The sequence below is a fragment of the Trichoderma atroviride genome, chromosome 5 (genome assembly GCF_020647795.1).
Source record: "Trichoderma atroviride chromosome 5, complete sequence".
NCBI classification, from domain to species: domain Eukaryota; kingdom Fungi; phylum Ascomycota; class Sordariomycetes; order Hypocreales; family Hypocreaceae; genus Trichoderma; species Trichoderma atroviride.
This window is the reverse complement of record NC_089404.1, coordinates 3,964,462-3,986,760: the sequence shown is the minus strand read 5'-3', so window position 1 is coordinate 3,986,760 and position 22,299 is coordinate 3,964,462. Positions and strand designations below refer to the sequence as shown.

Here is a 22,299-nt window from a genome sequence, read left to right as displayed (position 1 = left end):
AGCTATATGGTTGAATAATCTACCTCGAGATAGATGCATTTCTCGTTTTATGTGTATTTTCTCTGATTATCCCCAGATTTTGAATGTTGGAAATACTGGAAGTACAATGTGTTGGAATTTCAAAGGACCAGTTAAAGCGTCAGCCATGCTGTATTATCTACGTATTAGCTGGTATTTACTCGATACTTGAGTGAGACATGACAATTTTGATGTCTAAGCCCAGTTTGAATTGCCTGTATTGCGCCAGAAAGAAGAGTGTGTATTACAAACAAGTAAACTATTATTTAGTGCAAATTTCTATACATCATCTTTGCCGCTGTTAATCAAGCTGATACTCCTTCGGGATATTTTCTGGCCATGCGTCCACGCCGTCCATGATAACAATACCCATTCCGCCCATCAAGTGAAGTTCAATATGGCAATGGAACAGCCAAGGGCCGGGATTGTCCACATAGTATCTGAAAACATTCCAGTAAGCCTCCCCTGTTACAGAGAAGGCTGTGAGCCACGTATCGCGCAAGCCGGGGGTCTCCAAGTTAAAATCCTTGGGCCGTTCCTTAATTGCCTCCTCAACGCTGGTATAGTTCCAAACACCGGTTCCAAAGCCAATTCTCCACGTTTTGCTGCCGTGTTTGTGCATGAAATGCTCAAAAGCGGACGTGTCGCCTGGCAAGGTGGAAACCTGCAATATGAGATCAACCCAAGATCCATTCTTGGTGCGAATCACTAGGTTTTCATTTTCGGTTCCCACAGTTGCATTGGGGTAGAATAGCAAAGGGTCGTTGTTTTGGAAGTCGATGGGATACAGGTATTTGGTGTTCATGGTATAGTTGTATGGTGCGCCAACACGGCCAACTGCGAGCAGATGTTCCTCGTCCGCGTTACCTGGTCGAGGCTTATTCGGAGGCCACGGTTCCATGTGGTCCGATTCCAGCTGCCATGGAAAGTAGGAGTTTTTCTCAACCTCTGGAGAGATCGGGTTGCCTCCAAATGACAAATAGGGCTTATTTGATCTCTGGTCTTGCTCATGTCCAACATATACCATTTCGGCATATCCTCCCAATACTTGCGAAACTCCAGAGTTGGGAATGCGCATCGTGTACTTCCCTGGGGTTTTATCAAGCTTGACCATAATCGAGAATGTCTCTCCAGCAGACATCACCATGGAGACAAACTTCTTTGGATTGACGTAGTTTCCGTCAACTTCGTACAACCAAAATTCGTGGTCATCGATGGAAAAAGCAATTTGAGCGATGGTGGCGGCGGCCACAACGTGCATGCTAACCCAGCCATTGTTCTTTTTCGGATCAACAACTATCGATGCATTCTCATGCTTGGATGGGACACAGCCTGCCTGAACACGTGGTGGTATGAGGTCTGGGCGTTTAGTGACGTTCCAAGGGCCTCCTTGGATTTGATCAAGCTGTGCTGGGAAGCATCTGGCGTAAGACAAGTCAGTAATGTGATGCACGGCAGAAAATGAGACATCGTGTGCGATATTGCTCACCCTTTATCTGAGACCTTTGTACCAGGGGGGAATGCATCGTCAACTAGACCTGGAGCAAGCTCTGATTGGAGAAACTTTTGGCCTGGACAATAAAGCTCTCCTTTTCCGTTGACTAAAATACTGTCAAGGCAGCTGTTACAATGGTTAGTCGCCGTATGAAAGAGGAAACAAAAGGTTCAATAAGCAAACGCCGGCCATAAACATACAAGACAAGCATGCCGGAATCGGTGGATATCTTCCAGTACTCATCGGAAGTATACTGGCTCCAATCAGATACGACTAGATACTCTGGGTCACGGGCGGCTTTCTCCATAGCTTCAACGTCTTTATAATCGCTGGCAATTTGGCTCCAAAGCCCCGGGCGATCTTGTTTTGGCCTATGTATTCATTAGCGTGGAAGAGTGTAGACATTCTTTGATACAAACCTGATGTGAATTGCGCCATAAAGTCCATCAACCAGAGACATTTTCTCATGGGAGTGATACCAGTGATTTCCTGGAGGCGATGCTTTAAATTTGTACACAAACTTATTTCCGGGCTTGATCGGGCGTTGGGAAAGGCCGGGAGTACCATCAGACCAGGCAGAGTTCTTTTGGCTAATCGCAGGCACTCTGGGTCAGTAACTATTCCCAGCAAATAGATGGAAGGTAATGATGGTCATACTCAAGGCCATGCCAATGCACGGTCACGTTTTTCGCCATGTCGTTAATGACGGTTATCTATTGGCGCTCGCATTAGTACTTGTCACAAAACTGGTTAACGCAGAGTAGTAATGACTCACTTCAACATCGTCTCCTTCGTCCCAGACAAGCGTTGGACTAGGAAACTGTCCATTGGTGTGGATAAGTTCTCTACTCTGCCCGTTCGGAGCCCCCTCTTCCCATGTAATGCGCAGAGTTTCATAGACAGTCTTTGCCCAGGCTGTAGAGTAAAAAAGATGCGCTAGCAAAAGCACCCAAGGAAAGCGAATCATCATGAACGCCAATACTGAATGCTTGACTCTATAGTGAAAAAGATTGAATCATCTACTGAAGAGAAACAACTGTACAACGATCTATTGCAATGCCGTTCTTATATAGAAAGTAGACGCGTTTTAGGGATGACTTAGTGTCCAAGTACATACCTTGTGAATAACATAACGAAATAGTACGGCACAATGGTCGATGTCAGCTTGATAGTACGAATCGTAGGGTAGATCGACGCTTTCGTACGACCTGAAGCGTCCGAAAGCTACGTTTTGCCTCACGACTTCTCCGGAGTGCGCATTCAGTCATTTCTAATCTGAGATGCAGAACTCGCGTTCATGATTTTACGATGGCAGACAATACAGAACTTCAAGCGTTATACATCGGGACCAAATGAAAACGTGCATAATAGGTCAGCTATACGATCAACTTGGGACTGATTTACAAAAGTTCGCCCTCGAGCCGATCGAATCTAGTCTAGCTCATTTTATCCTAGCTGCCTTTTGCCGCTGATAGAAATTTCCGATTTAGACAGTTTGCTAACAGCGGCCGCTTGGCAATGCCTGGAATGAAAGCAAATGAAACAAGGGCATAGCGATCGCCGATTATTCACCGAAAATCCACCCGCATGCCTATAAATGAACTACTTAGATGCCGATCAATAGGCTAAAGAGTCAAGCATTTGTGATGAGTTCAGAATCGCTTTCCTGAACGCAGAATTGGCCCATGCATGCAGAGCTGACCCATGAATGCAGAGCCAGCCAATGAATGCAGAACTGTTCATGACGAATGCAGGGCTGACTTTGATGAACGCGGTATTGTTTACATTTGTAAAACCAGTTCTAGACAATTTCATTACATAAGCTCATCTTTGATGGTATTTTCATTTTACTTTTGAGAGCTCACTTATACTGGACCTATAATAATCGCATCGGCAGCTTCATTACGCAGCTGCGTTCTTTTCATCGTCAAAACCTTCGGTGCCTCAGAAGATCCAATGGCTATCTCAGACTCGGTTCCCCAACCCCAGCAGTTGTTATGTCTCACCATCACTGCTTTTCGCAAGCCTGGGCTGAGTGAAACGGAGTACAGAGAGTACATGACTAAGGTCCATGCTCCCTTGGTCACCGGCCTTATGAAGGAATATGGGATTGTTCGGTATAACATGGTAAGCTGTTTATTTCCTTCTGGCAATTTTGCTGAGTACGACCCTTACACTTTGCTAGACGCATAACGACAGCCAAAGTCGACCATTGCTTTTTAAGCTCTACGACCCCGAGTTCTCGAAACTGTCTGACTATGACTGTATTGTGCAATTCGTATTCCGCAACATGGAAGATTTTCTACGCATGAAAGCTGATCCACGCTTCATGGAGAAAGTTGCTCCTGACCACAAAAACTTTGCTGATACTCAAAGGTCGACGTAAGTGATCTGCCGTAAAAAACTGAATATTGTGCAAATTAAATGGATATTGACGGTCCTGCCATCGTTAGGATGACTATTGGATATTTTGAGGAGTTTTTGGACAACAATGAGATTGTACCTAAATAAACAACACCTGCGACTATGCTTAGTGTTGAATTAGGACTTATTAGACGCGTAGTAGTAATTGAGCCTTAGGATCCTGATGTAGAGCTTTGAGAAACACAGTTCTATCTTTAGTGTAGGTTAAGGAAGCTATTGGAATAACATCGACAATACAAAAGCCTTTCTTGGCATGGGAATATTATACTCTACTAGCCCCTCCACCTTTTTGAACTATCGATGATATGATGGAGACATATATGCAGTATCAGTTCATTGGAAACGGGATAATGCTGACTGTGAGACTAAGAGTAAAACGTATTCATTGAATGAGTATTAATAAACAGTAGAAAGGTAAACGACTTACAAAGCAGTCATGGAATATGCATGTATCCTTTGAAGTTTAATAACAGATTTTCGAACTTGAGGTATTGCTTTGATGCGTTATTGGGCGGTATGATAGCGCCCATAAAGATTGATGGGTATGTCAATGTAACGTGGTATTGGATTATTTTGGAGTTTTGGATTAGTCATTGAAGGGAGGGGTGCCTATGGATGAATACACGATCTCGATGTTCTTTATTGATTCCCATGACAGAAAAGATGGTTGCGTCAAGGGCATCTTCATACCTAAGTACCGTTTGTGGCGGAATGCATGTCCATTTAACTTTATTTTTAGCCTACAGAAATGGGCCGAATGTTCGTATAGATGCCGCTTTCAGCGGGGCCATAACAGTATGTAGTCTGACTGGCCCGAGATCTCTCGATCGATGCAACAACTCTCGATTTTCGAACCGCATATACATTTTGTTCATGTCTCGCATCTTAGCAAAGAAACCAAGAGCCTGAACGTCGAAATGGTCGCATCTCAGCTAGATATCTATTTAAACGTAGCTAATTGTCCCCTTCTACTGAAACATCTTTCCCTCGATGCTAACAAACGATCCTGGTTTCCAAAATCGAGTCATTCCTGTACGCACTTAGCCCGTGTCTCACCGAATAAAGCATAAGTTTAGATAGCGCGCCATGTCAAAATATGTGTTAAGCCGTTCGCGTTAGTAAAAGTGTCACAATGCGTACTCTTGTGACCTTCTTATTCTGAAACCGTATGTGGCTGATCCGAGCGGTTGCTGATGAGATCATTTAGGAGAAATTCTTATCACTAATGCAGTGAAATGCTTCCCTTTTGTATTACCTAAGCTAAGCGTGGGAAGAGTTAATAGAGGACTGATTGTGCTTTATGTTTGTCGTTTGTTTTGGGCTTCCTACTCATCATCCTATCCTCGTATGCTAGACTTGACTGCCATCATGGAGCACTTGACCATTAGCAAGTCCGGCAACGAGGCTGACTCCTTTCGAGTCTTTGTTTTTGGGGATCAAAGTAGCTTCAGCCTATCGAATTTGCAGCTACTTCTTCTAAAGAAGAATAACCCTTACTTGACGCTGTTCACTGATCGAGTGAATGTCGCTCTGAGGCAGGAGATAGCTCAGCTTACAATCGCCGAGCGCCAATGGTTTCCTGCTTTCTCCAGTATAAAGAATCTTGTTGCCCGAGGGCTGAAGAAGGACAAGAATGCAGCGCTGGACAGTACCTTGACGACAATATACCAGATTTGCGCCTTTATCAAGTAGGGCATCATCACTCCTATGACTATTGTACTCATGCTAATAAAGTTGTATAGCTACTTCGGAGACTGCGATGAGATATACCCATCTAACCTAAACAACTACGTCTCGGGATTATGTATTGGAACATTGGCTGCAGCCGCAGTCGGCTCTTCAAAGTCCCTGGGTGAGCTGGTGCAAGCTGGTGTGGATGCTGTCCGTGTGTCATTAAAGATAGGCCTCCTGGCTGCTCGGACGGCCGCTTTGTTCGGCCACCACAGATCCAACGGTCCCTCTTCCTGGTCATATGTGGTTGCCGAATCACAATATCCGCTGGCACTTGCTGAAAAGGCCATCGCAGCCTATAAGGATAGCAGCGTAAGTGGCATGATTGCATCTTTTTACAAGCCAATATTTACCAGATATGCAGATGATTCCGCCCCTGTCGTCGCCGTACGTCAGCGCCAAAGGCCAAAACTCTTGGACAGTCAGTGGTCCGCCGGAAACTGTACAGAAGTTTTTGGAGTCTTCACAATTTTTAGAAACGCCAAAATCCACGCCCATCTCTGTGCATGCGCCATACCACGCACCGCACATTTTCTCTGCTGTAGATGTTGAGCAAATTCTTCAAGACGTTGGATCGGTCAGCGACCTGTCAAGCAAAATTCCCTTCATTTCTAGCTCATCGAGTTGCAGCACGCTGGAAAACAGTTGCTTCCGAGACTTGCTGCACCATGCCATTGAAAGCATTCTCGTTCTACCGCTGGATCTACGCGATGCTGCTGCGAACGTACAGAAGACACTGAAAAGAGCAAGCTCTACGGGCCAATACATTCTATGCCCAGTCGCGACCAATGTCTGTCCGAGTTTCAAGGCCTCGTTTTCGCCAGAATCATCTAAGCAAGTCGTGATTGTGGATAAGATCATGGAGAGTATAGCTGCTGATCCTGCTTCAAAATCTTCCAGTGCAGTCAAACCAAGCGATGCTAAGATAGCAATCATTGGAATGTCTGGCAGATTTCCAGAAGCAGCAGACGTGGAAGAATTCTGGAACCTGCTTTACCAAGGGCTTGACGTCCATCGACGTGTTCCAGAAGACAGATACAATGCAGAAAAGTACTATGATCCAACCGGCAAAAAAAAGAATACGAGCAAGATTTTGCACGGATGTTGGATTAATGAGCCGGGGCTATTTGATGCAAAGTTCTTCAACATCTCTCCGAAAGAGGCTGAACAATCTGACCCTGGCCAACGTATGGCCTTGACGACAGCCTATGAGGCTCTTGAAATGGCAGGTATCGTTGCTGATAGGACGCCATCGACTCAGCGAGACCGTGTTGGAGTATTCTACGGCATGACTAGCGACGACTACAGAGAGGTTAGCTGCGGCCAAAACGTCGACACTTACTTTATTCCAGGTGAGGATTCAGTTCAAGATCTATATCGCATTGTCCTTATTTGTTCAATGACTAACCTAGAATAGGTGGAAACCGAGCCTTTACTCCAGGCAAGGTGAACTATTTCTTCAAATATTGCGGCCCATCAGTAAGCGTCGACACCGCTTGGTAAGCTTCCACATGCTGTTTGCGTAAATAACTTTCAACTAACATCACGTCTCGAATCAGCTCGTCCAGTCTTGCAGCCATCCACCTTGCCTGTAACGCGATCTGGCGCAATGAATGTGACACAGCGGTCGCTGGCGGAACGAATGTCATGTCAAACCCTGACAGTTTTGTGGGATTGGACCGTGGGCATTTCCTTGCCAGGGAGGGTACGTTTATTCACACGGCGAATATGAGGCTATGAGCTAATGAACTCTTTACAGGCAACTGCAAAACTTTCGATGATGCAGCTGATGGCTATTGTCGCGCAGATGCGGTTGGCACCATTGTTCTGAAGAGGCTTGACGATGCAATCGCAGACCATGACCCCATCCTGGGAGTCATTTTGGGCGCGCATACCAACCATTCTGCGGAGTCTGTTTCAATTACCAGACCGCACTGCGGAGCTCAAGAGGAGATCTTTTCCAAGCTTCTCACTGAGACTGGCGTTCCTCCCAATCAGGTCAGCTACATAGAGATGCACGGCACCGGCACACAGGCTGGCGATGCTACTGAGATGGCGTCGGTCCTCAGCTGTTTTGCTCCATCTTATACGCGACTGCCGCATGAAAGCCTTCACTTGGGATCAACAAAGGCAAATGTCGGGCATTCTGAATCTGCATCCGGTGTTACAGCGCTGATCAAAGTTTTGTTGATGATGGAAAAGAACCTCATCCCGCCTCACTGTGGCATAAAGGGCAAAATCAACCACAAATTTCCCACAGATTTGGAACAACGCAACGTGCATATCGCCATGTCTGCCACGAGGTGGGATCGAAAGCGCGAGTTTAACAACATTCGCCGTGCCTTTGTCAACAACTTCTCTGCCGCAGGTGGCAACACGGCACTCATCATGGAAGACTACCCGGAACTCACGATGAACTCATCACAACCTGATCCTCGGACAGCTCACGTTGTGACAGTGTCTGCCAAGTCAATTCCATCTCTTAGAGGAAACTTGGAGAAACTGAGAAATTTCGTTCAGCAGCAAACAGGTGCAGATGACTTCTTACGCAAGCTGTCTTATACAACTACGGCTCGAAGGATGCATCATCCATTCCGTGTTGCCATCCCAGCTGCAAACTGCGAGCAGCTGTTGAGCGCCTTGAATGATATGGCCAAACGAGACACTCATAGGCGCTCCGAAGAAACGCCAGTCGCTTTTGCATTCAGCGGCCAGGGGGCACAGTATAGCGCCATGGGACAGCATCTGCTGCAGTACGCGACATTCCGCAAGGAAATCGAGTCCTACGACATTCTAGCTCAACGCCATGGATTCCCTTCAATCATGCCACTTGTCGATGGATCTGGCACGATTGAGGATCTTGAGCCGCTGGTGGTCCAACTCGGTACTACTTGCATTCAAATGGCTCTCGCGAGCTTCTGGATAGCATTGGGCATGAAGCCAGCCTACGTGGTTGGTCACAGTCTAGGCCACTATGCGGCACTCAAAGTCGCTGGTGTTCTCACAGCAAGCGACACAATCTACCTTGTGGGCATGAGAGCTCGTCTTCTTCAAGAAAAATGCACCATAGGAAGTCACGAGATGCTGGCAGTCCGAAGCAGCGTGGAGGAGATTCGGAAATATTTGGATGCAAGCATTCACGATGTTGCTTGCATCAATGGCCCACAAGATACCGTTGTCAGTGGCTGTGTAGCTGACATCGAGAATCTGTCTCAAAAGCTTACAGCCAACAACATCAAAGCAACAAGGGTCAATGTTCCTTTTGCGTTCCATTCGGCCCAGGTTGATCCCATTCTGGACCAGCTTGAATCTATTGCTTCTAATGTTACCTTCCACTCTCCGAGCATCCCGGTTGGCTGCCCTCTACTAGGTACAACTTTCCAGGTCGGTGAGACACCGTCTCTTAAAGCTAAGCATATCAGAGACCACTGCAGAGAAGCCGTCAACTTCCATGGAGTCCTACAAGCCGCTAAAGATGATGGCTTAATCTCTGCAAAGACAGCCTGGATTGAGTTAGGCCCACACTCAGTGTGCTCTACGCTCTTGAAAGCCAATCTCGGGCAGGACATTACCGCCGTCCCTTCCTTGTTGCGCAATAAGGATGGGTGGCAGGTTTTGGCTTCGAGTCTTGAGACTTTGTATTGCAAGGGAATATCCATCAACTGGGATGCATATCACGAGGACTTTGAAGCTTGCAAGGAGGTATTACGGCTACCCGCCTACAGCTGGGAAAACAAGAAGTACTGGATTGATTATGTGTATGATTGGCTACTCACGCGAGGTGATCCTCCCCCACAACTAGTTGCTCCAGCGCCAGCACCAGCGCCAGTTTCTACCTTTTCAACGGCCTCTGTCCATCGAATTGTCGATGAGATCATAAGTAAAGAGAAGCTCAATCTCACGGCAGAATGCGAATTCACAAGCGAAAAATTGCATGAAGTGGTATTCGGTCACGTTGTTAATGGTAATCGGGTTTGCACATCGGTAAGTTGTCATTGTTTCGCCTGTTGAGTTTACTTGCTAATAATGTTTTAGTCATTGTACAGTGATTTTGGATTGACTCTGGGCACGTATATCCTTCAAAAATATCGACCGGATCTCGAGGGTTATTCCGTAGACATCCAGGACATGACTATCCATAAACCTCTAGTCCACAAGGATGGTCCAGCCATGCTTTTGAGGATCAACATTGAGCACGATATAACTAATAGCAGAGCGGCAAAGATGTCCATATACAGTATAGATGCCAAGGGGAAAAAGACTGTCGACCATGCTCAATGCAGGCTTCACTTTGAGCGTCCCAAAATCTGGCAAGAAAACTGGGACAGTACTCAATACTACGTCGAGCGAAGTATTGAGTGGCTCAAACAGAAAGCTGACCAAGGTCACTACAGCCGTCTCTCTTCTGGAGTTATATACAAGCTTTTCTCCAGTTTGGTCGACTACAGCAACGCCTACAAGGGTATCCAAGAAGCCATCATCAATGCGGAAGACTATGAAGCGACCGGCTTGGTCCAGTTCCAAGTTGATGAGGGCAGCTTTCAGTGTAACCCCATGTGGATAGACAGCTGTGGGCAACTTGCCGGGTTCTTGATGAACGGGCATGCAAAGACTCCAAAAGACCAAGTCTTTATTAACCATGGCTGGAAGTCTTTTAGAGCCGTCAGGAAATTCTGCAAAGACAAGACCTATCGCACATACGTCAGGATGCGACCAATGGAAGGCACCATTTATGGCGGAGACGTTTACATCTTTGATGATGAAGGCGTTGTGGCAGTCTGTGGAGACATTAAAGTAAGTTGAGCCGTCCGATCTATCTAATCTTTTGAGCTCTTATTAACGATTTATATAGTTCCAAGGTATTTCCAGAAAGGTATTGAACAGCGCGATGCCGCCGCCGAAATCTACAAACGAGGCCCAACCACAACCCCGTCCTCGTCCTACAGCCGCTAAAGAAATCCCTGCAAAAAGTACAACCACTGTATCATTAACGCAGCTCTCTTGCCATACTGAAGTTGAACCTCTAAAGCTCGATGCGGCTCTGAAGTCCGCGTCTGCTGCGTCTGCTGCAAGAAATCCTATGCATCCCATCATTGCGATTTTGTCTGACGAGGTTGGCATTCCCTCAGCTAGTGTCCAAGATGACTTTGTCTTTGCAGACAATGGAGTTGACTCGCTTCTGTCCCTCAAAATCGCGGGAAGATTGCGCGAAGAACTTGGTCTGGAGCTTGAATCGTCAGTATTCGAAACCTGCGCAACGGTTGCTGATCTTGTTGCCCACCTTGGCTACAGCACTTTCTCATCTGATCAGTCTACTGAGCAGTTGAGTGAGACTGAAGGCTTCTCTTCAAGCAGCGAGCCCTTCACGACTTTGACCAGCAGCGCGACTACACCTCTGCGAGAATCCGTCTCTTCTAGCCTGTGCAAAGACGTGTGCGCTATTCTGGCAGAAGAGATTGGCGTATCTACGAGCGAGATTATGAATGACGTTAACCTCGGTGAACTGGGCATGGATTCACTCATGTCACTGACTGTGCTTGGTCGTCTTCGCGAAGAGCTAGAAATTGAGCTCGACGATGACTTTTTCGTGTCTTATCCCGACTATAGCTCTTTCAAGCACATGTTCCAGTCAGCCACTCCACAGAAATCTGAGCCAGACATGTCCGAAGAGTTGCACAAATATCGGGCATCGTCAATTCTCCTTCAAGGAAATCCCAAGACTGCGCTCTATACACTGTTCCTTCTCCCAGACGGTTCCGGCGCTGCAGTTTCATACGGGCCCATTGACGCTGTTGGAAAAGATGTCTGTGTATATGGGCTTAATTGCCCTTGGCTTAAAACTGCTGAGAAGCTGGTGCACTTTGGTCTCAAAGGTCTGGCTACACTCTACGCTGAAGAGATTAAACGAAGGATGCCGCAGGGACCTTATAACCTGGGCGGGTGGTCTGCAGGAGGCATCTGTGCTTATGAGGCAGCAATTCAAATGACACGGCAAGGAGAAACTGTTGATCGTCTCATTTTCCTTGACTCCCCCAATCCAATCGGTCTGGAGAAGCTACCTGCTCGACTCTTTGACTTTATCAATGGCCTGGGCCTTTTCGGAGATGGCAAAGCACCGGATTGGCTATTGGCGCACTTTCTCGCGTTTATCGATGCGCTTGACGAATGGAAGCCAGTGCCCTGGGATGAAGCTCTGAACAATAAGGCGCCAGCACCGCGCTCATTCATTTTATGGGCTGAAGATGGCGTCTGCAAGGGCACAGATGAACGCCCAGAATACAGAGATGACGACCCGCGTGAAATGCGGTGGCTGCTCGAGAACCGAACGAATTTTGGCGGCAACAACTGGGATGTTTTGCTTGGTGAGAAGAATCTGTCGATTGAACGGATAAAGGATGCGAATCATTTTACAATGCTACACAAGGGCAAGAACACGCAGCGCGTTGCGGCTTTTATCAAGAGTGCATTCGCATAGAAGGCGGTTATTCATAATACACGGGATATAAGTAGAGTAAGACGGTTTTCTTTGTAGGATTCAGGATAGAATCCAACTTAATTTCTAATACCGATTTTAATTTAGTTAATATATATTATAAGTTATTCCTTTCACCCTCCTTCGAAACTCCCCCATATATAATGTTCGTTAAGACGTGCAATCAAGGCTTTCGCATATTTTCAATACTTGGCTATTTTATTATAGTCGCCACATTTCGTAACACGTTCACAGGAAATAATACTTCCCGTTATCGGTCTTGAACTTGAATTCGACTGGTTTTCTTCTGTGCGTTGTTTGGTGGGGCTTGGGTTGTGGGCTTTCGTTAGCTGGCTGAAGCAACTCGTTTTAGTGGCCAATCCTGGAACTAATTTGGAGAATGAACGAACCTGTTACTAATTGGTCTGTCATTCCGCCCTGGAATGCCGACGCATAGCGGTCCTCAGCATTTCTTTGTTGCTTTTGTACTGTATGTATTGATAACCTGGAAGCTTTTGCATATAAGATAGTGTGCCGTGCGAGGCAAAACACTAAAGCCGGATAAGCTACGAAGCGTATACGATTGATCCGAATTCGAACAAGGATTCCATATTGGTCGATTCAGACTGTTACGGCGTCGTGTATTCGTATATTGGTATTTGGAATATGTCATGCGGAACACGACGGCATTGGTATACGATTAGCATTGGACATCCGCGCGCCCTTTTCCCCGCGTTGAATTCGCGCGACAGCCACTGTGGATCTTACCGAGGCGAGGGGTTAGGCCGGTATATATAGACTCGGTAGCGTATAATCGTATGTGACTTCCAGATACGGCCACTCATCGCAATCTGAAGCATATAATAACCACACCATTTCTAAGCTTTACTTTACAACTTCTTTTCATCTCCTTCTGGCTCTTTACTTCACCACATCTGTTTCTTTCCTTGTCCAATCATGGCTCCTGTAAAGCTTGCACACTACCTCTTCACTCGGTTACGCCAACTCGGCGTCGAGTCTATCCATGGCGTTCCCGGAGATTTCAACCTGACGATGCTGGACCATGTGGAGCCCGCAGGCCTCAACTGGGTTGGCAATGCCAACGAGCTCAATGCTGCATATGCTGCCGATGGATATTCTAGGATAAAGGGACTTGGAGCCATTGTGACAACCTTTGGCGTTGGAGAGCTATCAGCGATTAACGCCATCGCAGGCGCCTATGCTGAATTTGCACCCGTTGTACATATCGTGGGGATTCCGGCCCGACAGATCCAGGAGGAACGAATCAGGGTGCATCACACGTTGAACGATGGCGAGTTCAAGCGATTTTCACAAATGCATGCACACGTCACCATCGCACAGGCTCGACTTTGGGATCCCTTGACCAGCGCCGAGCAAGTTGACAACATCTTGGTTCAGTGTCTCCTACACTGTAGACCGGTGTACCTGGAGCTCCCTGTCGATATGGTAGACGCTTTTGTTTCTGGAGAGAGACTGCAAACGCCAATTCTAATCCCGGAGCCGCTACCTACTCACAACTTGGACGACGTCGTGCTCAAGATTATCAGCAAAATCGAAGCCGCTAAGCAGCCCATCGTTTATATGGATGGTGAGAGCAGGCCTCTTCGCATTATAGAAGAGGTGCAGCAGTTCGTGTCAATGACGAAGTGGCCGACTATAGCGTCCCCATTTGGCAAAGGATTGCTGGACGAAACAGAACCCAACTTCCTTGGTGTCTACCAAGGAAAGTTTGGAGCCAAAGTTGTGCACGATTTCGTGACAGAGACCGACCTGGCACTCTGCTTCGGCCCTCACTACAGTGGCACCAATACTTACATGTGGAACAGTATTCCGCAGAGCAAAGAGACTATTGAATTCACCACTTCAGGAGTCAAGATAGGCCCGGAATTTTACCGAGACGTATCTCCTAAGCTGGTCCTTTCTCGTCTCCTCGAAGAGCTTAATATGTCAAAGATCACAGCATATAGCTCAATGCCTGATCTACCCAGATACCAACTTCTTGCACCATCATCAATTCCAGCGGACGATATTATCAAGCAAGATAAAGTATGGAAAGTCTTGGGAAACCTCATTCAGCCGGGCGATATTGTCATGGGTGAAACAGGCACACCTGGTTTCGGCGTTCGCGAGATGCCAATGCAAAAGCACTGTCGTGTATTCAGTCATGTCACTTGGTTATCTATCGGTTATATGCTCCCGGCCGCCCAGGGTGCTGCCCTTGCCCAAAAGGAGCTCATTGCTGCTTCGAAATGGCATAACAATAACACAGCCAAGACCATTCTATTTATTGGCGATGGCAGCTTCCAAATGACGGCTCAGGAGATGTCAACTATGATTAAACACAATCTTGACGTAGTCATTGTGCTGATCAACAACGATGGATACTCTATTGAGAGATTCATTCACGGCAGAAAGCAAGGGTATAATGACGTCGCAAGGTGGCGCTACCTTGAAGCTCCAAGCTTTTTTGGTGCACCTAAAGACACATATACTGCTTCTGCCCAAACATGGTCTGAGCTGAATACGATCCTTGAGAAATACAAGACCGAAAATACCAAGGGATTGTCTATGTTTGAGGTGATTATGGAAAGAGAGGATGCCCCTACCGGACAACTGCAGAAAGTGCTAGAAATGCAGATTGAACGGGAGCTGAAGAATTGAGTCCAGATAAATAATATTATATTTCACGCTAAATGCAGATACAATCGATATTGTGAATCAAGACGACTAGTAAATTATCATCCTAGGAAATACAAGCATCCCCGATAGTTTTATATACAGTGCGAAACGTGCCACAAAGCACTAATGGGAATGTCAACTGCGTGGCTTGAGGTTATGAAGTCTCATATCTAGCTCTTCAATTCGTTTGTAGCAGAGCGATAGCCGTAGCCAAAGCTCCCATTGTACAGTGGCTAGTAGAGGCTTTAGCAGGTGCTACATGCATCTTGGCTTTATGCACCACCAAGGGTTCCCACCCAACACTATTCGTTATTCAGATCTCTCTCACAAGGATACTGTGAAAAGCGTGTTCAAGCATGTGTTTATCTATCAATATCATTCATAGACCTTGCTGCTTTTGAAGAGCGTACACGCTTGTTTCATCCGCGACGCCCTATGCGCTGACTAGTAAGTACATATTGTGGAGAAGATGCAGTCACGTAAAAGCCCAAATGCCGGCCAAGCGTCAGCCAAAAGAGAGGTGATTTGTTTAAATTGTCTATCCTCGTTTTGAGCTTGAGCAGTGGATTTTACAGGAGATAAGACACTGTAATTCGAGCCCAAAATGTCACAGACGAACGAGATATGCCTTACGAGGTTGAGTGGCTCGGAATTGCCATCTCCAGCCGACACAATCTACCCCGGGCCGATGGAAGAAGCGGCCAGGATTGAAGTCACCTCAATGTTGTCTACAGCGGTAGAAAGGCCAGCCCACGTTTTGTCAAAGGAAAAAACCATAACTGCTATTGCGACGCTCTCAGCAGTGAGTTTCTTAAGTAGCCTAAGTACTGGCCTCTTAACCATTGGCCTTCCGCGTATGGCAGTGGAGATTGGGTTACCGGATTATCTGATCGCATGGTAAGGAGAATACAGCCTCCGAAAAATCAAAGTCTCGTTTTGAGTACAATTTTTGGATGCTCTGCTAACAATTTTCTAGGCCATCATCTGTATATACGTAAGCCGTCCAGCTTTTCAGTGCACAGCCTTTGAGCGCATACGTTATTGTGCTGAACATATAAAATCACAGGTTGGCAAGTGGATCTTGTCTAATCATCGCCGGATCCATCGCAGACGTTGTTGGCAACCGGATTGTCAATACAATCGGCTGCTTCTTGGTCGGTTGCTTCATTATAGCATGCGGTGTTGCTAGAACTGGTATCGAGTTGATTATGTTTCGTGCCTTCCAAGGCGTCGCTGTGTCCCTCTGTCTCCCTACCTCTGTTGCCATTGTTGCTAGCATTACAACCAGTGGCCGCGAGCGAAATATTGGGTTTTCTTGCTTGGGTTTTGTGCAGCCCATTGGCTTTTCTCTTGGCTTGGTCCTCGGAGGACTTCTTCAGGATACAGCAGGGTGGAGAGTGGGATGGTATATATGCGGTGGGCTAACCATGGCCCTATTCTTCATCAGCCTATGGGCATTGCCAGTGGATGAGAAAACTGAAGGCACAGTCTTATTAAGGCTGCGGAGAGACGTTGATTGGATTGGTGCAATCCTATCTTCCGCTTCTCTAGCACTCCTCTCCTATGTTCTTGGGTAAGTCTCGTCCCTTCAAGATGGTTTGGCCAGCCTAGTGACTTTCTATAGGGTGATGTCGAGCGGAGTGCACAACATTGCAATCCTGGGGAATATCGCAGCGCTTACGGTGGGTGTACTACTTATCCCATCTTTCATCTTTTGGCAGCGACGACAAGAAAGGCGGGAAAAGCCAACCTTGATTCCCAATTCCCTATGGAATAATAGAACATTCACCACCGTCTGCCTCTTGGTTATTTTTTCTTACGCTGTTGTCAACGCCATGGAGTTTTTCTGCAGTCTGTTGTAAGTTCTCTCGTTCACAGATGAAATATGTGGCCATTGAGTCTCTACTAATCGTTTACAGCTTTCAAAATGTTCAGCAACTCTCTGCGCTTCAGGCATCCTTGCGCATCCTCCCGAGTCTCATCGTAGGGGCGCTAGTACAAGTCTCAACTGGTTTGCTCATTCACAGAGTTCCTGCTTTTTACCTTCTCCTCGTATCCATGATACTGAGCGCTGGGGCACCGCTGCTGATGGCAACCATAAGTGTGCACCAGCCATATTGGTTTAATGCCTTCTTCGCCCAGCTGGTTTCGCCAGTCAGCGCAGATATCCTCTTCACAGTCGGTTTACTTGTTGTCTCTGATGTATTTCCGGCCCGCATGCAGGCATTAGCAGGAGCTGTTTTCAACACTGTTGCCCAATTTGGCACTTCAGTTGGTCTGACTATCATGGCTGTCATTGCAGCCTCAATCACAAACGGCTCCAAGTTACAGGACAAGAACTCTCCAGATGCGCTCATGTCTGGGTATCGAGCGAGCTTCTGGGCTGCTTTTACCTGGATGGGTTTGGCGTGCTTGATTGGTGCTTGCGGGCTTCGGAAGATTGGAATGGTTGGTCTAAAAAGAGACTAATGCTGCTGTATGTATATTATTGTTATTGGTATCATTTAACATTGGCGTTAATATGAATGCATCTTTATCAGTAAATGTTGAATATATTGGCGGTTGAAAGAGATGAGAAATTGTAATTTAGGTTAGGAGCTGAAAATTATTGATGATTTGTTTGGTTCAAGGCGTTCGTGTTACGAAAGCAATGCATTAAAATTAAAATTCCCTACTGTCAAGTACTAGGGTAGCATTCTCCATCATTATCCCAACACGCCGCCTGCCCAACCCAGGCCAGAAATTTTTGTTCCTCTGAGATACCATTTTATCATCCGCACGGGATTGCTTCATGTCGAAGGTCATTAAGCTTACAGCTTTTCCGCTGAACGCTGGTGTAAAGGCACACCAAGATTCCGTGCCCGGAAGCTCACCCTGGCTACCTCGGCCCTCGGGAAGCGGTGGGTGAACACATTCAAGATTAACCCCGACCAGACTAAGCCATTTACTCGAGAATGGGAATGATGGTATGATCGGAACTCGCTTCATCGTCGCCTGGAAAAATGGTATCGGACTGGCCGTTGCTTCGGTCTTGTCACTAAACGTGTCGTGAGGATACACTCGTACGGTAAGCGACTTGTCAGGCGCTTCTTCCCAGTCGAAACGAGCCAAATGCTTTGGTATATTCCAGTCTAATTTGTGCTGGTTAGCAATCACAGTTCCTTTAGTTTCTGTAATCATAGCTAGTTGCTTTATGCAGCCGTCAATATGAAGACTAGATACAACCAACTCACTAGTTCTGCCGTTGAAACAGGTATGCTTCTGTGAGACGTATAATCGAGTTGCTTTATAAGAGTGTCCACTCGTCCGCTCGTCATTGGAATCTTGTTTGGTCCATTCGAATTTCCCTGGGATAATGACGAGCTCATCATACGGGCCAACTGGGGTTTCCTTGTACCTAATGACTTGGATTCCACCAAACCCTCCGACAGGACGGCTGCTCCCAAGATCAGAAAATTCAGAGGATAGCTCGAGCGGTGAGTAAGCAATATCAAATGGGAAATTTCGAGCTTGAGAAGCAGAGATCCAGAAGGGTGCCGTATAAACGTCTACTTTTAAAGTCCATGGTGGCGGCGCAATTATAATGGAGTCGTCGTTGAGTAGTTGTGACATAGGGGGCCAATGTTTATAATATAAAAGAATTTTACGCAAATCTATATATCATATATATAGCATCAAGATTTTGTAATTGAGGGATTTACTGATTATTATGCTTGGTGGCGTTATAAACATTGCAGAAGGAATTGGTTTCCGCCAGCAGGCGGCCATGCAGCATTTATGTTTCATTCGAAAGCTTGTGAATCTTACATCCATGCTAATTTTCTGGAGGATCATCTCTTGTGTTGTATTCTTCTATTGTTAGCTGCCTATTCTGGTCGAAAATCGGGGCTCAGGCCGTGTGCAAAGGAATCTTACTTTGTGCAACCCAGCCATGATCAACACCAACTTACTTAATGTAACACCATGCGCTATTTGGAATCTCGCCGCCGCCGAAGTAATCAAGTTTCTCTCCGAATAAGTTTAATGTGAAAGCCATCACTATCCTCTTTCTAATTGGAACAATACTTCTGTGATGTGGGTTGTTGTGATAGGGCTACCGTGTGCACTCTAGAAATGCCAGCGCCAGGTTACTGCAAAGGAGTTTTCTATCGTTGTACTCTATATATCCGGTTAATATTTGCCAGGTGTGGATTGTCTTGGGCCACATGTTGTACGATTAGGCAAAAGGACTTGCCGCCATTGATGTTACATTTCAATGACTGGCATAATATAAGCGACATGTGTGCTACCCGTCTTTTCAATCCGTTACATCGTTTGCTGAACTTTGTGTATCAGAAAGAACCTTTTGCTGAATGGCATTTTAATGTTTCCATAGTGAAGAGCATCGAATTTAAACGCATTGAGCTTTTAATAAACATATCTCGACAATCTCATTGCGTAGCCGTTCCATTCTATGAACAGGTACCTACGGGATAATTTTGGAGGACAGCTATTCACTTTTGTATGTACTCTAGCGGCTGGGGAAATTTTTTGAGGAAATGGTTTCTGCTACATAAAAAAAAACTAAAGTTAAAGACAAAATAAAACATTATGGCGAGAGGAATCTGTATTCGTCAACCCTATCTAACAATATCGTTTATTTTCGCTCAATATTTACCATTGAGAGGACAGCCAGATCGTGGCACCATTTCATTGCAATTACGAGAATTATGTTTTATTATTGGCTTATATTTCTTTAAAAACATGCAACATGGTTTCATTTTCTTTTGTGACATGGTCCACTTGGTATGAGCCAGCAGTGGGCTACAAATGATAGCACATGCAAAAACCCCAAATAGTGCATTTGTGACGAGTCACTTCTTCTGCCCAGTGTCTATCTCAGCGCCTATACAGTATCACCTATCGGTACGAGGAAAAGTGGTACTACAACGACCGCATTGAGCAATCCTGCAATCCAGAACTTTTCTCCTAGAGAGTTGTAACCCCGGGGATGGCTTTCGGATGGAGAAAGACGAATTCCTGGCCTGTACTTGAATATTAGAGTATAGAACAATCCGCCTATATTGCCGCTAGCTCCAACAATACCGGCAACAACGCCGATGTTTTTTGGTCGCCAGTGGCCGTATATTGAGTAACAGGCACCATTGGCTGAGAAACCAGTGATTGCAATCACGACAATGAGGCCAATAACACCGCCTATGGTTGCATTGTTCTTGTTTATGTAGATCCCCAAGCCAATCATGGCGATGCCCTGAGATGCAGCGGTGGCTAAGAGCCAGTACATTTTGGCACGCAGCCCAAACCGAGCGTAAAGAACGTCTGACATGATCCCCCCCGAGTGGCCGAGCAAACAGGTTCATGAGGCCGTATGTGGATGCGGCATAGGCGGCATCCACGGATCCAAATGACTCGCTAGCAAATAGGGTATTGATCAAACCGGGAAGCGCCGCGTCCATCGCTGTCTCAAGGCCAAATGTTAGTAGATAGCACAGAGCACACGACCAGACACGAAGGTCGGAAAGGATCTCCAGTAATGTCGCAAAGGTTAGTGGCTCCGACTGTGCAGTATCCACATTGGTGACCGGAGACCGCTCGCTGAAGCTCGTACCCACTGATTTGGAGTTTATGGATGTTTGAGCAAATGCATTTTCGGAATCTACAAACATATCTTGTTGTTGGACACCACCTTCATTGATGACCTGATCTTTCCCTGTGGTCGAGTCTTGGAGTTGGTGGCGAGCCGACCATTTCCCACCGGGGTGATCTCGACCAAGGAGTAAAATTATGACAGCGATAAGTAGTAGGCATGGGACAGGCACTGTGACAAAGCACAGACGCCACGCAGTGTGAGGGCTGAAGCCAGCCTTGATATAACGTTGGTATAGCCCGATCATGACAGCAACAGTCACCCCGCCACCCAAATTGCCCCAGCCACCCGAGAAGGCATTCGCAGTGCCAACAATTGACTTGTCAAAGAATGTGGTGGTATAGGCCTGGGTTGGAACAAAGCTGCCGCCGAGAATGGAGATGAAAAATCGCACCGTCTCTAGCCCTTCAATATTGGTTACCAGCGCCGCCAAGCCGGACGGGATCGCCCCCAAAATGAGGAGAGAAGCCAAAACTTTTCGTGGCCCAAATTTATCGCATGCGGGACCAGCAATGAGGCGTACCAGAGCTGTGCCACCAAGAGAGGCTAGGTTGGAGTTGGTGACTTGATCTTGAGTAAGGTTGAGATCCGCTTTCACTACCTCGGGCACAAGCGGGGAAAAGGCAAACCAAGAAAGGAAAGCTACAAAAAACCCCAGCGTGGCCAGCCAAAAGGCCATGCAGTAGAAATCGTCCCAAATTCGAAACAGAGGAAATGTAAGGCTTTTTCCATTGAGAGGGTTGACTTCGGCTCGCCGCCACAGTGAAGACAATCGAAATGTGTGTTTGCCCGTAAAGATATCCTGCTCTTTACTGTGATGTTCCTTTATTATGCCGGTATTGATGCCGCCTTGTTTAATAAAGAATATTCCATGATTCGATCCACTGCGGATAGACGGGGAGGAGCTAGTAGCGGCCTCTTTAGAGTCTTTAAAGGGTTTTATATCATCCTGGGTGGCATATTTTGACGTGCTGGAAACCATCTTTTCCCCCGCACCCAGATTCTGAGCTAGTTTCCTCGTCAAATATAGCGGCTGATTATGATGCTGAGAAATCGGAGGGTATGTATTGAAGGTTATTGAGGACCGTATCGAAGACGTATAACGATTTGCCCAGGAGCAGAACAACTATCATGCGACAAAGGTTAACACGGAGTCAGGTATGAATGGAGACATGGAAACTAACAGGAGCTGCTGACATTGTATAAAAGAGAAGTTTACAGTTCTGAACTGTATTTCGGAAATTATGAAGGGAGGGTGAAACTGAACGCCAGAATGTCGGCAGTTGTGTAACACCGTATGAGATATACTAAGCTACACGTTCCTTTCATTGCATTCTAAACATATACAAGTGTTCTACTCAATCAAAAAAGCCCGACACTATCAACACTTCATTGCACCTCTGTACAAATCGTAGTTAAGGTAGAAAGTGAAGACGATAACGAAATGATATCATGAGCGTGAGCTTATCGCTCGAGGTTGATACAGAGATGACACAACCGGAGATGCAAAATTCAAACTCAAGAAGTCATTGGCTATGCTACGAGGTGAGATAAAGACACATCTCTCTACTAGGATGAGAAAAGACTACTCTGTCGTATTCTGCCCATTTGGCTGCATGATCTCCGCGGCCCTATGAGGCTCATAAGGCATAATGGAAGAACCACTCTACAACTTCTCTACAGAAAGATTTCACATTCTCCGGGGAAAGAGGCGAAGGGATATTAGTAGTATTACTGATAAGGAAAGTTGGTTTGATAGGTTAGTGAGGAAGTGAAATAGGAAAGTAATGCGGGCTTTAGAGCGAAAGCTAG

General features: G+C 46.3%; 7 protein-coding genes across 7 annotated transcripts; 4 read left to right on the top strand and 3 right to left on the bottom strand.

The window, feature by feature from the left end:
* Window positions 1–241: 241 nt before the first annotated feature.
* Window positions 242–2,835, bottom strand: TrAtP1_010562 (uncharacterized protein). The gene is made up of 6 exons (XM_014089632.2): window positions 2,289–2,835; window positions 2,171–2,226; window positions 1,933–2,103; window positions 1,714–1,884; window positions 1,508–1,639; window positions 242–1,439 (listed from the first exon to the last, which is right to left on the bottom strand). Exons 1-6 carry the CDS (start codon window positions 2,481–2,483, stop codon window positions 320–322), a joined length of 1,845 nt encoding a protein of 614 aa, XP_013945107.2. The 5' UTR covers window positions 2,484–2,835; the 3' UTR covers window positions 242–319.
* Window positions 2,836–3,118: 283 nt separating this feature from the next.
* Window positions 3,119–4,222, top strand: TrAtP1_010561 (uncharacterized protein). The gene is made up of 4 exons (XM_014089633.2): window positions 3,119–3,349; window positions 3,411–3,640; window positions 3,699–3,895; window positions 3,967–4,222. The coding sequence occupies exons 2-4, from the start codon at window positions 3,470–3,472 to the stop codon at window positions 4,022–4,024; spliced, it is 426 nt and encodes a 141-aa protein (XP_013945108.1). The 5' UTR covers window positions 3,119–3,349; window positions 3,411–3,469; the 3' UTR covers window positions 4,025–4,222.
* A 1,078-nt stretch (window positions 4,223–5,300) lies between these two features.
* TrAtP1_010560 (Type I Iterative PKS) lies at window positions 5,301–12,235 on the top strand. Its single transcript, XM_014089634.2, has 8 exons — window positions 5,301–5,625; window positions 5,680–5,980; window positions 6,033–7,020; window positions 7,086–7,167; window positions 7,228–7,373; window positions 7,428–9,652; window positions 9,704–10,462; window positions 10,521–12,235. The coding sequence occupies exons 1-8, from the start codon at window positions 5,306–5,308 to the stop codon at window positions 12,141–12,143; spliced, it is 6,444 nt and encodes a 2,147-aa protein (XP_013945109.2). The 5' UTR covers window positions 5,301–5,305; the 3' UTR covers window positions 12,144–12,235.
* An 862-nt stretch (window positions 12,236–13,097) lies between these two features.
* TrAtP1_010559 (uncharacterized protein) lies at window positions 13,098–14,822 on the top strand (the record flags this gene model as incomplete). Its single annotated transcript, XM_014089635.1, has 1 exon — window positions 13,098–14,822. The coding sequence occupies one exon, from the start codon at window positions 13,098–13,100 to the stop codon at window positions 14,820–14,822; it is 1,725 nt and encodes a 574-aa protein (XP_013945110.1).
* Window positions 14,823–15,367: 545 nt separating this feature from the next.
* TrAtP1_010558 (uncharacterized protein) lies at window positions 15,368–17,367 on the top strand. The gene is made up of 5 exons (XM_066114761.1): window positions 15,368–15,737; window positions 15,817–15,834; window positions 15,907–16,413; window positions 16,465–16,698; window positions 16,760–17,367. The coding sequence occupies exons 1-5, from the start codon at window positions 15,445–15,447 to the stop codon at window positions 17,307–17,309; spliced, it is 1,602 nt and encodes a 533-aa protein (XP_065970858.1). The 5' UTR covers window positions 15,368–15,444; the 3' UTR covers window positions 17,310–17,367.
* A 134-nt stretch (window positions 17,368–17,501) lies between these two features.
* On the bottom strand, window positions 17,502–18,452 carry TrAtP1_010557 (uncharacterized protein; the record flags this gene model as incomplete). Its single annotated transcript, XM_014089531.2, has 2 exons — window positions 17,502–17,971; window positions 18,074–18,452. The coding sequence occupies 2 exons, from the start codon at window positions 18,450–18,452 to the stop codon at window positions 17,502–17,504; spliced, it is 849 nt and encodes a 282-aa protein (XP_013945006.2).
* Window positions 18,453–19,725: 1,273 nt separating this feature from the next.
* Window positions 19,726–21,469, bottom strand: TrAtP1_010556 (uncharacterized protein; the record flags this gene model as incomplete). Its single annotated transcript, XM_066114760.1, has 2 exons — window positions 19,726–20,091; window positions 20,165–21,469. The coding sequence occupies 2 exons, from the start codon at window positions 21,467–21,469 to the stop codon at window positions 19,726–19,728; spliced, it is 1,671 nt and encodes a 556-aa protein (XP_065970857.1).
* Window positions 21,470–22,299: the final 830 nt, after the last annotated feature.